This window comes from Miscanthus floridulus, chromosome 5 (assembly GCF_019320115.1).
Source record: "Miscanthus floridulus cultivar M001 chromosome 5, ASM1932011v1, whole genome shotgun sequence".
Taxonomy (NCBI): domain Eukaryota; kingdom Viridiplantae; phylum Streptophyta; class Magnoliopsida; order Poales; family Poaceae; genus Miscanthus; species Miscanthus floridulus.
Window position 1 is genome coordinate 113153084 of NC_089584.1, and position 12908 is coordinate 113165991.

General features: G+C 46.9%; 1 protein-coding gene across 1 annotated transcript; it reads right to left on the reverse strand.

Moving 5' to 3' along the window:
• Positions 1 to 2684: 2684 nt before the first annotated feature.
• On the reverse strand, positions 2685 to 10173 carry LOC136453101 (probable WRKY transcription factor 54). The gene is made up of 3 exons (XM_066453675.1): positions 10067 to 10173; positions 9709 to 9816; positions 2685 to 3186 (listed from the first exon to the last, which is right to left on the reverse strand). Exons 1-3 carry the CDS (start codon positions 10171 to 10173, stop codon positions 2685 to 2687), a joined length of 717 nt encoding a protein of 238 aa, XP_066309772.1.
• Positions 10174 to 12908: the final 2735 nt, after the last annotated feature.

Sequence of the window (12908 nt, forward strand, 5' to 3'; positions counted from 1 at the left end):
ACGCACCCCCGCTACCGTCCTGGGATGTCTATGCAGGAAACACTTCCCCGGCCTTGTGGACTTGAAAGAGGGGAGGTGGGAGCCGGCCTGGTCGTGGGACAGGTACAAGCTCGGCTCGAATGACGAGCAGGACAACAAGCAGGAGCGGGTTTTGGTGGACTTTTGGGTAAGTATCTCACAACATAGCTCAATACATCTCCTCCATTGGTTAAGTCTTTTATTGAAATAATGAATGGATACATCGTGTTTGTATGTAGAGGTACTTCAAGGCCGAAGAAGGTTGAGAGACCCTAGCGGATCAGACGGCACACAGAGCCTGTAAGAAGTACGTCGGCGACATGATTCATGAGGCGCGACTCCAGGCCCACGTCGACTACTACAGGTCCATCAAGAAAGAGCCCCTCAACAAAACCGATGCAAGAAAGGTGGCGCTGACCAAGGAGCAGTACCTTCAGGTAGGTGAATATTATTGATTTGTTTTGAGATTTAGTAGGTCCAAAATTGATCTTCTTATATGTCAAACACTTGATGATGTGTAGGTGCCGGCCTCGTGGTGCATGTCGCATAGATCAGCATGGTCGAGGATCATGGACAGGTACCTTGACCCGACGTACATCGCAAAGCACGAGCAAGACAAGCGGAAGCGGGCACTGAGGACCGGTCCAACTCACCACCAAGGCAGCCACAACCTCCCCGCATTCAAGTGGGCACTTGTACAAGATGTCATTTATCTATTCTAATGCTCAATTTTGCCTGATTTCTAATCATCTTGTCGTCTTTCTCGCAGGAGGTGGCACACCCGGACGTGCCGGTGTCGGAGTTTGGGGCATGGGCTGTGTCCCACATGGGCCCGGTGAAATCCGGTGTCGTCTTCAACCCGGATGCCACTACCCAGGCTTACTCTGACCCGAGCGTCCACACTAAGGTCAGAGACTACACGGAGACGGTTAGGGCGCTCCGTGGCTCAGATCACAATCTGAGCACTGAGCCCCTTGAGACAGAGGTGATCGTGAGGCTGGGGCAAGGCAGGAAGCACGGGCGGTTGTGGATTGCAGACGGCGCCGACTCCTCGAGCTCTGCACCCTCTCTCTCTCCGACGTGAGGGCACGGAGCACGGCCTGAAGCCTTCCCATACGTGCACGGCCTACTCCAACACTGTCGCGGGTCGATGAACTTCAGGTAATTCCGGTTTTACTCATCGTACATTGAACGTTACACACATTGATCAGATTTGCAATACTGAAACATATGATTGAAACACTGCAGGCTGAGCTAGCAGAGACAAGGGAGACACAAGCGCACCTGACCGCAGAGCTGGAGGCCACGAAGAAGCAGATGGCGAACATGTATCAGATCATGCAAACCATCGGGCAAGCATCGGGTGTCCAAGTGCAGTTGCCAGCTCCAGCTCCGGTTCGACACTTCACTCCTGTGAGTATGAAAGTTTAATGCGTTCGTGCCGTTGGGATTGTCGGCCTTCGTGCCATTGTGATTTTCGGCCTTCGTGCCGTTGTGATTGTCGGCCTTCGTGCCGTTGTTTCTTGCAGGTTGGAAACCTCCCCGTGCAGGGGAGGTGCTGCCGAAATTTTCAATTTTTAGTCTAACACATGCAATATCTTCTCTTTTGTGCAGCCTCCGTCGGCGGGTTCAAACAATCCCGCTACCATGTCACTGGCGGCTGATCGCGTCAACCCTTCGCCACAGTCCGGGGGGCCACACCTGTAGTCTCCGTCGCCGCAGTAGGGATGTTGAACTTTGTGATGTTGAACTTGTAATAATAAACTTGTGATGTTGAACTTTGGTGCATTTGTGATGGATTTATTAAATATGCGTGTGCTTGTGATATATAATGCATGTTGGTGATATAGATGTGATGATTGATGTGTGTGTGTGTGTGTATATATATATATTGTCTGTTACAATAGAATGTAAAAAAAATTTGTAATTCTCGGGGTCTTTGCCGAGTGCCATGGACAAGACACTCGGCAAAGATTTTTCAAAAAAAAAATATATAATTTCTTTGTCGAGTGCCTTGCCGCGGCACTCGGCAAAGTATTTTTGTTAAAAAAAAATTTAGAAATTCTTTGCCGAGTGCCTAAACAGGGGCACTCGGCAAAGAAATTATTTAAAAAAAAAACTTTGCCGAGTGCCTGGGCAGGGGCACTCGGCAAAGTAAATTTAAAAAAAAAAAAAACTTTGCTGAGTGCCTGGGCAGGGGCACTCGGCAAAGTACTTTTTTAAAAAAAATAAAAAAAAACTTTGCCGAGTGCCTGGGCTGGGGCACTCGGCAAAGTAAATTTTTAAAAAAATAAAAAAACAATTTTGCCGAGTGCTGCGTCGGGCACTCGGCAAAATAACCGTTAACGACTGGCGCCGCAACGGCCGAAAATATTTTGCCGAATGCCGCCCCAAGCACTCGGCAAAAAAATTTTTTATTTTGCCGAGTGCCCGGATAAAAAGCACTCGGCAAAGACCCTTTGCCGAGAAAAATTTAGCCGAGCGGACTTTGCCGAGTGCTACACTCGGCAAAGCCTTTGCCGAGTGCAAAGGAGGGCTCTTTGCCGAGTGTAAAAACACTCGGCAAAGCCGCGGCCTCCAGTAGTTTGTCCAGATGTCCTAAACACCGCAGGATGGTTATGGATGTGTTTACTGTATAGTAATAGATGATAGATCAACCAGTCTGCTTATTCTATGAACCAACCCAAATCCAAAGGCTCGAACCATTGAGGCTCCAGGTGCTCAATGAAATCTGTTTTCAGGTTATCGGATGCCGGCAACAGTACAGGTGAAATCGAAGGGCTAGCCTCATTGCTGCTTCTGGACATCCGAGCAGGTGTGTCCTCTTGAACACCTGCGTGCCCACCATCTGATGTTGCAACATCACAATCACTGATGGCCGTGAGCAAGGAGGAGATGATGGCATCATTTTCTTCTTTTACCAATCCGTGGCCATCAAAACAGTGGGTCAGGCTAGGTATTTCCACCTCTACCTTTCTCAAAGAAGCATCGGCGATCTGCTGGATGTGTATAGATGAAGCCATGTAATCTGAGACATGGGTGCTGCAACATGTGTGCTCATTTGTGTAGATTACCCGGAACAATGGCGGATCCTGGGAATTGGTTTGCTCCACATGCTTGGTTGCTGGGCAGCCATGATCCTGATGGTATGTACACCTATAGTAGCACCTGCACGCGTAGACATCAGGAGTTGTTTGGAGTTCACTTTTCCATGCCCTAGGGAAAATGCTCACAAAAGAGGTCGCCAACATGCATGTAAAAGCCAAAAACTTGACACATGACAACACGTGGCGTTGTCCGCCTGGCTCAGAATAGTTAATCATGCCGACATGCATTATTAGCTGCAATGGAGGATTCCAATGCAGGCATGGTCTGGATATCATACTCCAATGCCGGGAGTTTCCCCAAGTACTGGACATCACATGCATACACTAGAGGATCTAACATCACCAATACTTACTGATAATGGTAGTACACTACCTCTAATATGATACTCCCTTGGTTCCAAATTATAACTTATTCTGACTTTTATATTTACATAGCTTTTACTATGTATCTAGTAATAATATAAATCTAGATGCATAGATAAAACTATGCACCAAGAAAAATCGGAACTAATTATAATTTGAAACTCACGTGCCTGAACCTTGATTGCTTCTGATGGGTTTCAACTCTAGCCTACCCCAACTTGTTTGGGACTTAAAGGCTTTGTTGTTGTTGTTGTTGTTGTTGTAATTATAATTTGAAACAGGGGGAAGAAGTAAAATTTTCCTACATGTGCTTTAAAATAAGAAAAATTGGTAGCTGTTAGTTAAATATAGATTCGACTACTATAATTAACTCAATAAATTTGACAAAAGAAAATTCCATTCATAACAGTTACATAACAAAATTAGTTTGTACACCACTACTCATACATATGCTGATCTGTACCTTCAATGCTACTAGTTACTGTTTATTTTTTTTAAAAGGAAAAGTTGCATCCTATGCTAATCGTGGTCTATTGCTACCTGCCAGATATGAAATGTGCCCCCTTAGCTTGTTGACAGAATGTGCACCATTCCAAAGTATCCGATTTCTAATTTAGTACCGTGTCTGTGGGTGTAGGTTTCTTTATAGCACTGCATTCCTATGGATTCCAACGGTTTTCTAACTCTTTGGCAGAAATGCAAAGTTTGGAAGTCCATAAAGAAAATCAACCTAGCTAAAAACATGACTCTGGCCCCATGCACAAATTGAATGCATTGCATAATATAATTGATTCTTCTCAACACCTCATGATGTTCAATATCCCAACCTTCAATTGTTCGCTGAGCTTGCATAAGCTACAAGGAGGAAAAAATATCCGCGATGCATTTTAGACAAGAGTTACTTTGAGAGAGAGAAGGAGGGGGGAGGGCATGGTTGAAGACAGGGCAGCAAATTTAAACCGTTTGTCATCTATCTGCAGGATTATTTGCACACTCCTGTGTATAGAAGCATTAAATCATAATGTGGACGATGATCCATCATACTTGTGTGCTACTGTTCTTTCTCGTGTTATTAAATCGGACGAGTAATCCAAACCCTAGACCTTGATTAGGCACTTCGATACGATTAGGTCTACTACAAACCTAGTCGTCCGACTAATCAGCGAATGATTATAAGTTGTCTGATTAGAGGCCTGTGGATGACTAACCGGAAGGACCAATGCTTGAACAGTTGGGCTAAGTACTTTGGTCCAATAGGTTTTCAGTATATGGCTGTGTTCTGGACTAGACTCCAGAGTTCACGCTCATGCCGCCGCAAGAGGAGCTTAGCACCGCCAACTCTCATCCTCACACGGCCGGCTCGCATCCTTGCTCCACTGCTGGTAACCATCATCAAGCTGCTCACCGCTGGCTCCCACGCCAGATCCATTCATCCCCAAGACGCCGCCGGATTCTGCCAAATTCGTTGTTCTCAAGCCTCTGTCAGACCATGAGAGCGAGCTCGAGACGCTACGGAGGGACCGGGAGGTGGCACACACGCAGCTGTTGGACATGGAGCGGTTGCGAGCCACGAAGCTGGTCAAGCAGCGGCAAGATCAATGCATGGCGTTGGGAAGTCCTGCTACTCTTCCTTCGCTAGTCAAGTCCTGATCTTGTTACCGCTGAAATGCAAGGACGATTTAGTAGATTTGTACAGCATGATTACTCGACTAATCGAATATAATCGATGACTAATCATAATTAGTTGTCTAATCGGTACCGATACGACTAGGTTTGGTTATACGATTTAATAACACTTCCTCAAAATATATTATATTCACATTATGCATTTGTATAAAAACCTAGTCCTAGACAGCAGGTCATTCATGTTGTATCAACTCATTAGATGGACCCACTAGTATTGTACAATGTATCGCCAATCATCCTTTTTAGAAAATACTATATCATCAATCATTACAAAAAAAAATAGCAGAACCATGGTTTACTCAAAAGCAAGTTGGGTCTGGAGAGCATTAAATACCTCATCCAGCTTCTGCATGCTAATTAGGAAACTAATTCGTGTTCTGCACTACTCCATCGGTTCTAAATTTTAAGTCACATTGACTTTTTTTTTAGTACATTCATTTTGCTATGCATCTAGATATAATAATATGTCTAGATACATAGTGAAATAGATAAACTAAAAAAGTCAAAGTGACTTATAATTTAGAACGGATGAAGTAGTAAACAAAGTGCACAAAAAGTGTGTAATGATTCCCTCATCATATGGTGCTTAGCTCTTTCCTCTCTTTCCCCTTGGGTTTATTCCGCTTCTTAAAAATTCCCATTCTAGCACGTGACTTTTAGCTACACGACAACATAAAGGTAAACGCTACTGCCTGAGAGGAACCGGCTGCTACCGGGAAGACACCAACTAAGGACCTGTTTGGCAGGGCTCCTCTCCGGTTCTGGCTCCAGCTCCTCTAGAGGAGCCCTGCCAAACGTTTTCTTGAAAGAGCCGTTTTTTAGTAAAAAATAGAGGAGCCGGAGCCGTTTTGGAGGAGCCACAATCCAAAACGGCTTTGGCTCCTCCGAAGGAGCCCCTCAGGAGGAGCCGTGCCAAACAGGTCCTAAATCCTAAGTGTACATGCACCGGATTTTTTTATTGTATTCCCAAACACACTTGCCATTAAACTATGTTTATGTGACCAGAAAGCCAGCTTTCAGGCTTGGGAAGATAAGCTAACCAAGCCAGATCAATCACGTGTATTATAGCTAATACGGCAAGACTGATCACGTGTACAGTAAACGTCCACTATTTACAGCTAGTGAGCTTCAATATTTGGATTTCCTATGTTAATTTAGGCTAGGGATACATCTTCACTTATATCTCTGCCGTTTTTAAGCTCTTCTTGGATCCCTTATTGTCGGGTATCGATATTAGGGATACCCAAAGAAAGAAAGTTAGTGCCCACGCTGACTTCCCCGGATGGAGCAAGACGTATTAAAAGGTCTCACCCGAACCCAAGGCCGCGAGCTCCATCTCGCCCGATCCCTTGGGTACGGGCTCCGTCTCGTCCGACCCCAAGGCCACGGGCTATGTCTCGCCCGACCCCTCGGGTGCAGGCTCCGTCTCGTCCGACCCCAAGGCCGCGGGCTCCGTCTTGCCCGACCCCTTGGGTTCGTGCTCCGTCTTGCCCGACCCATTGGGTGCGGGCTCCGTCTCACCCGATCCCTTGGGCTCGTGCTCCTACGGCCCATTTAGGCCCAGTAGTTCGAAGGCTGGCCCTCCGACGGGTTCACAGCCACTCCAGGGCGCCCTTAGAGTGAGGGGTGGAAAGGGATGGGCCCACTAGCGGCCAGTACCCGAGCGCACGAGCGCCGCGGGCATCCCAGGCCATGTTCAAGTCTTGGTCGGTTCCAGTCCATGGTTTTTCCTCGAAGAAAGGCAACGAGCCCTCGGGACCGATCTAACGGACCCAAGAACTATATGGATTGGACACTGAGAATCTGGAGTCGGTCACCAGCTGACCCATGCCACACCCCCACGAACGGGAAGCCGGGGCCCCACTCGGACTAGCCCGTTAATAGCTCACCGAGCATCATGTTTCGTCCATCGAGGAAAAACGTGGCACGGCTCAGCCCCTCCGTTTTATCGAAAAAAAAACGCTTGAGGGACGATGATCACAAAGACGAGCCGACCCTCGACCGGACCCCTGCTACGCGTGGGGGCTCGAGGAAAGTTGGACTCGCAAGGAGACCGAACACGCGGTCGCAGTACGACGGCGGACCGATCGGATCCTAGGGGACCGGAATCAAGAAAAATCTTTCCAACCTCCTGAATCTTATGGTTACATGCCCCCAAGAAGACCGATCATGACAAAAGGGAACCACCGTTCTACCAGGATACACCATGGGCTACAAAAAGAAGGCCAAGGCCCTCAGAGTCCTCCTGTCCTCGTGTTCCTACGACCCATTTAGGTCCAGTAGTTCGAAGGCTGGCCCTCCGACGGGTTCACAGCCACTCCAGGGCGCCCTTAGAGTGAGGGGTGGAAAGGGATGGGCCCACTAGTAGCCAGTACCCGAGCGCACGAGCGCCGCGGGCATCCCAGCCCATGTTCAAGTCTTGGTCGGTTCCCAGTCCATGGTTTTTCCTCGAAGAAAGGCAATGAGCCCTCGGGACCGATCGAACGGACCCAAGAACTATATGGATTGGACACTGAGAATCTGGAGTCGGTCACTAGCTGACCCATGCCACACCCCCGCGAACGGGAAGCCAGGGCCCCACTCGGACTAGCCCGTTAATAGCTCACCGAGCATCATGTTTCGTCCATCGAGGAAAAACGTGGCACGGCTCAGCCCCTCCGTTTTATCGAAAAAAACGCTTGAGGGACGATGATCACAAAGACGAGTCGACCCTCGACTGGACCCCTACTACGCGCGGGGGCTCGAGGAAAGTTGGACTCGCAAGGAGACCGAACACGCGGTCGCAGTACGACGGCGGACCGATCGGATCCTAGGGGACCGGAATCAAGAAAAATCTTTCCGACCTCCTGAATCTTACGGTTACTGCCCCCAAGAAGACCGATCATGACAAAAGGGAACCACCGTTCTACCAGGATACACCATGGGCTACAAAAAGAAGGCCAAGGCCCTCAGAGTCCTCCTATCCGGAAAAGCCTCCAAAGAAGTATTCTACTCCTCCCCAAGTTCGGGGGCTACTGTCGGGTATCGATATTAGGGATACTCAAAACAAGGATGTTAGCGCCCACGTTGACTTCCCTAGATGGGGCAAGACGTATTAAAAGGTATCGCCCGACCCTAAGGCCGTGGGCTCCATCTCGCCCGACCCCTCGGGTGCGGGCTCTATCTCGTCCGACCCTAAGGCCACAGGCTCCGTCTCGCCCAACTCCTTGGGTGCGGGCTCCGTCTCACCCGACCCCAAGGTCGCGGGCTCCGTCTCGCCCGACCCAAGGCCACGGGCTCCGTCTCGCCCGACCCCAAGGCCACGGGCTCCGTCTCACCCAACTCCTTGGGTTCGTGCTCCGTCTCGCCCGACCCCTTAGGTACGGGCTCCGTCTCGCCCGACCCCTTGGGCTCGTGCTCCATCTTGTCCGATCCCTTGGGCTCGTGCTCCATCTCGCCCGACCCCTCGAGTGCGGGCTCTGTCTCACCCGACCCCTCAGGTGCAGGCTCCGTCTCACCTGACCCTAAGGACGTGGGTTCTGTCTCACCCGACCCTAAGGATGTGGGTTTCATCTCGTCCGACGGAGACCCATACCGCCGCCAACCACTCTAGGTCCAAGTGTATGGGCCTGGGTCAAAACACTGACACCAGGAAAGAGACTGGCACGCCTCGATGTAACCCATGGCCATGACAGGCCATACCTGAGGATTCACATCAAGAACGGTGTCGGGTGTACCGGTGTTGTTCTGCCTAACCCTCGTACGAACGCTGACAGGCGCGTCAGTTCACCACGACGTCTGCCGGGACGGAATGGAATGCCATGACCGGCAGATGAAGCCTGCGAATGGTGCCAGTGACGAACAGGGCCACAACGTGGAGCCGTCCCTGTTGACATCTACAGGATCGGCGGGACCCGCAAAAAGAGAAGAAGGACCCGACAATCCTGGAAGTCTTCTTCTCTCTCTCGTTCTTCTCCTTTTCCTCCGTTGTAACACGCGTTTTTCCTTCGCCTATAAAAGGGGAAGTAGGGCGCCCCATGAAAGGGGGCCGGAGGACGAGATAAAAACACAAGAGCATGACACGAGCACACGGCTGAGCGACAATCGAGCTCTCAGCACTCGTTCACTTATTTCACCAGAGACTTGGGATCCTCTCCCTCTCTCACCTGTTTGTAACCCCTACTGCAAACCAAGTGTCGGTAACACGAGCAGCAGCGAACTGGACGTAGGGACGTTCCGCCTGAACCAGTATAAACCCTTATGTCCTCCGAGCACACCATCCGAGTCAGGCGCGCAAATACAAATTCACTCATCGGTGGTCCGAAAACACTGCCACTTATAAATTAGGAAGCTTCTGTAAGACCCAAAGAGCATGGCCCAGTTGGAACATGTGTGATTTAACTGATGAGCCTCGGTAGTAATTAGCCTAGGTAGTAGTTCTTAGGTAATGAATTGTCAGACTTCAACATAATTAACATATTACATAAGTATGTACCAATTAACTCCACTGGCTAGAAAATGCAAGATAAAAGATTGAATGATTAATTAGACATACCTTGGGTAGGTATTGCCCCGGATCATCTTTTGTCCATATTTTCTCCACTGGTAGCCATCATGATACGGTGTGTATGTGTACTCAGTTCTTGTGCTAATGCGAACTTTCCTACTTTCAGGAAAGTACCGTTAATAACTTGAAAAAATAACAAGAAACAAAATGAATTGCACAAGTAATAAGAACTAGGAACATCATGTGGAACAAAATAAATAACTGAAACTGCACAGCAATATGTTTCCTTCTATATTTATCATAATTTCATTTGCAGTTCACATACTTAACTCTGTTTAGTATATATATATATATAATGTGCACATACTTAACTCTGTTTAGTATATATAACGTGATTTAGACTTACTTCTTAGCATGCGCCTGCGCATAACTGCTACAATCCTGCAGCAGCCTTTTAGGGGTTCCATTAGAGCAGCCGCAAGAGCTGTCCATGTAGTCATCCCTCTTAGCCATGATGGCTGGCCTCTTGCAACGTCTTCAAACTGATCGATATGGCCTCTCAACAAGGGTGCGCGTTGGTGACAGCAAATTAATTTGCGATTGCAGAGCTCCCAATGGTTTCCCGGCAATTAACGCTGAGCCTTGGCTGGAGTGAAGTGGAGATGATGAGTTTTGTTCTCCTTGTCTAGTGCTGCAGACAAGCACAGCCTGTACCCAGTGGCGGAGGCACAGGGTATGTCAGGTATGCACTGGCATATCCTGTGACACCGGTGAATATACTATTATATATACGTATAAGCATTTATATTTATAAAAAAAGGAAAAAAAAACTTACCTGGAATGGATCACGCCACCACGAACGTCCCACTTGAGGTGGCCCACGCAGCAAAGAAGGCACTGGTCACCCACGAATGGATTACGCCACGAAACGCAACACAGGCACACGCAGGCCCACACGGCCACACTGACCACACGATGGACGGAGCGAGTGGGCCTAAACTGCTTTTTCCTAATCTAATCTCGATCCGAGGCGACGGACGGCCAGAGCGAGGGGACGGTCAAGGCGCCGTCGGACACCCTGACAGCCTGAGACACGGTGAGTACACCACACTTTCCCAGTTCCCCTGGTCTAATCTCTTGTGCTATTTGATAACATCACAATTAATAAATTATTTAATTATTTAGCATTGTGATTTTTAATATTTGTGCAGTAATGGAAAGAAACGCGGATATTGCATCTCTTTTTCAGTTGGACCTGTAGTCGAAGAGCAGACTCATCTAATCGTTCCCCTGGTCATCCATGCAACGAAGAAGGCGGCGGCGGCAGTTGCTACATCTAATCGTTCCCCAGATCCCTGATCCAGTTGGACCTGTAGTCGAAGAGCAGACTCATGTAACGCCCCGACCCGAGAAGACGGCTAAGGTCCACTCTACATGTTAAATGAACCACACCTGCTAATTAACTCTCTTGCGCTTTCGTCCTCACTTCGCGCAAAAGGATCAATCCGAAGTTAACAGCCTCTCAGGTCCAGGCTTTTAAGCTTGTCTAGCGTTGGTTCATTTCCGGTATGGGACTAAACTGGGAATACTGCACTGATGCTACAGTACCCCCAAAGCTACGACACCTCATCGCTCCAGTGTCATGAATTCGGTCCGGCCCAACTGGCCCAATGGGCTGGGTCTCACAACTCATGAGAGAGTAATTAAGGAAACTGCTTCTAGCCGTGGCAACGGTAAGTGTTGAAAGGGTATTTTCTCCAATGGTTTTAGTAAAAACAAAGTCACAAAATAAGATGGGAGATAGCGTTTTGGATGATTGTCTAATCACTTTCATTGAGTAGGATATTTTCTTTGAAGTTAACAAAGATGATATAATCAAGATATTTATGTCCCTTCGAAAACGTCGAATAAAACCCTCAGAAAAATAGCATCGTAAGTCTCTGATACTTATTATGCCTATATTTTAATTATCGATATGACTTTTGAACTATTTATATTATATTTAGTAGATGGTTTCAACTTAATACATGAATTTAAACCTTATTATGTTACTTAGTGCATATATACCAAATTACGTTGTCAATTTTTAAATTATTACTAAATTGGTAAAATAGATTTACCAAATTGTATATGAAATTTTTTGAGTGACATACCTTAAGCTAAAATCCTAGATTCGCCACTGCCTGTAGCTCATATATGCACAGAGAACCTTGACCTGGAGTTGGTGGTGCATGCTTGCTTCCAGAATTTTGAATCTGCGCTTAACTCTAATAACCGCGTTTTGGACTTTTGAACTCAACCAACATGGCATATTATTGTCTTCTATCCTTGCAACAGTGAAGACTTTCAAGACGGGATTGATTATCGCATTTCGCTTTGCCCATTACATGTTTCTGGAGAAACAGATTGTCCTCCATATTTAGGCTTCATAATATAAAGAGAACTTCAGAGGTATGGTTTGACGACGACCGGTGCTAATTGTACTGCTGTCTGCTGCCTCTGCTGTGACCAGTTGCCAATAACAACATCTGCTGCCTCTGCGGGTCTCATAAGTTTGGTTAAATCAGTTTCCTTGTTTGCACTTTAAATATAGTTAGGTGCTCACTTTCATTGCAGTTGCATGAAAAAATGCAAATTCACATGGAACGCATATACTTTTTGAGGCCCAAGATTTGTGGAATTAGTAGAAGTAAATTATAGAAAATCATATAGATTTCTCTATTTCTCCAGATTTATGCATCTTAGGTTGTTTGCAACACATTAGACAAAATGTAGAGATAGTAATGAGATTTACTGGTAATGTGAATTAATAGGAGCAAGTTTATAATAAAATTATACACTGTTTCTTGTGAGTGATTTATGCAAAAGCATGGAAGTAAGCTTGAGTGAAACAAATTGAATAATATTGGGTCTAATGCAACTAACAATTAAGAGCCTTCTCCTAATATAGTAAAGATTAATTAGGGTGACAATGTGATGTTCTTGGACCTGGTGATGGTGATGTCTACGATGTTATGTTATACACCCATAAGTAAACACCACCATTCTATAAACACAAGTAGAAGCACACAATACTTCCATTGGTATTGTAGCTAATATAATTTCTTTGAGTTCTTGATTTTGAGCCAAAGAGACTGCAGAACTAAACTTCTACATGGATATTTGCAAGGCGCTATATTACCTTAACAATCTTGCACCATTCAAGGCGCAAGCATTAGAAGTTTCCAAAGCTCGATCAAAGAGTCCAA

What these genes read in the sequence shown, in the direction of transcription:
- LOC136453101 (XM_066453675.1), bottom strand. Translation starts at nt 10,173, where the DNA reads ATGGCTAAGAGGGATGACTACATGGACAGCTCTTGCGGCTGCTCTAAT. An exon ending in GCGCAGGCGCATGCTAAGAA is followed by an intron (nt 9,817 to 10,066) that starts GTAAGTCTAAAT and finishes TCCTGAAAGTAG; the next exon opens with GAAAGTTCGCATTAGCACAA. An exon ending in CGGGGCAATACCTACCCAAG is followed by an intron (nt 3,187 to 9,708) that starts GTATGTCTAATT and finishes CTACGCGTGCAG; the next exon opens with GTGCTACTATAGGTGTACAT.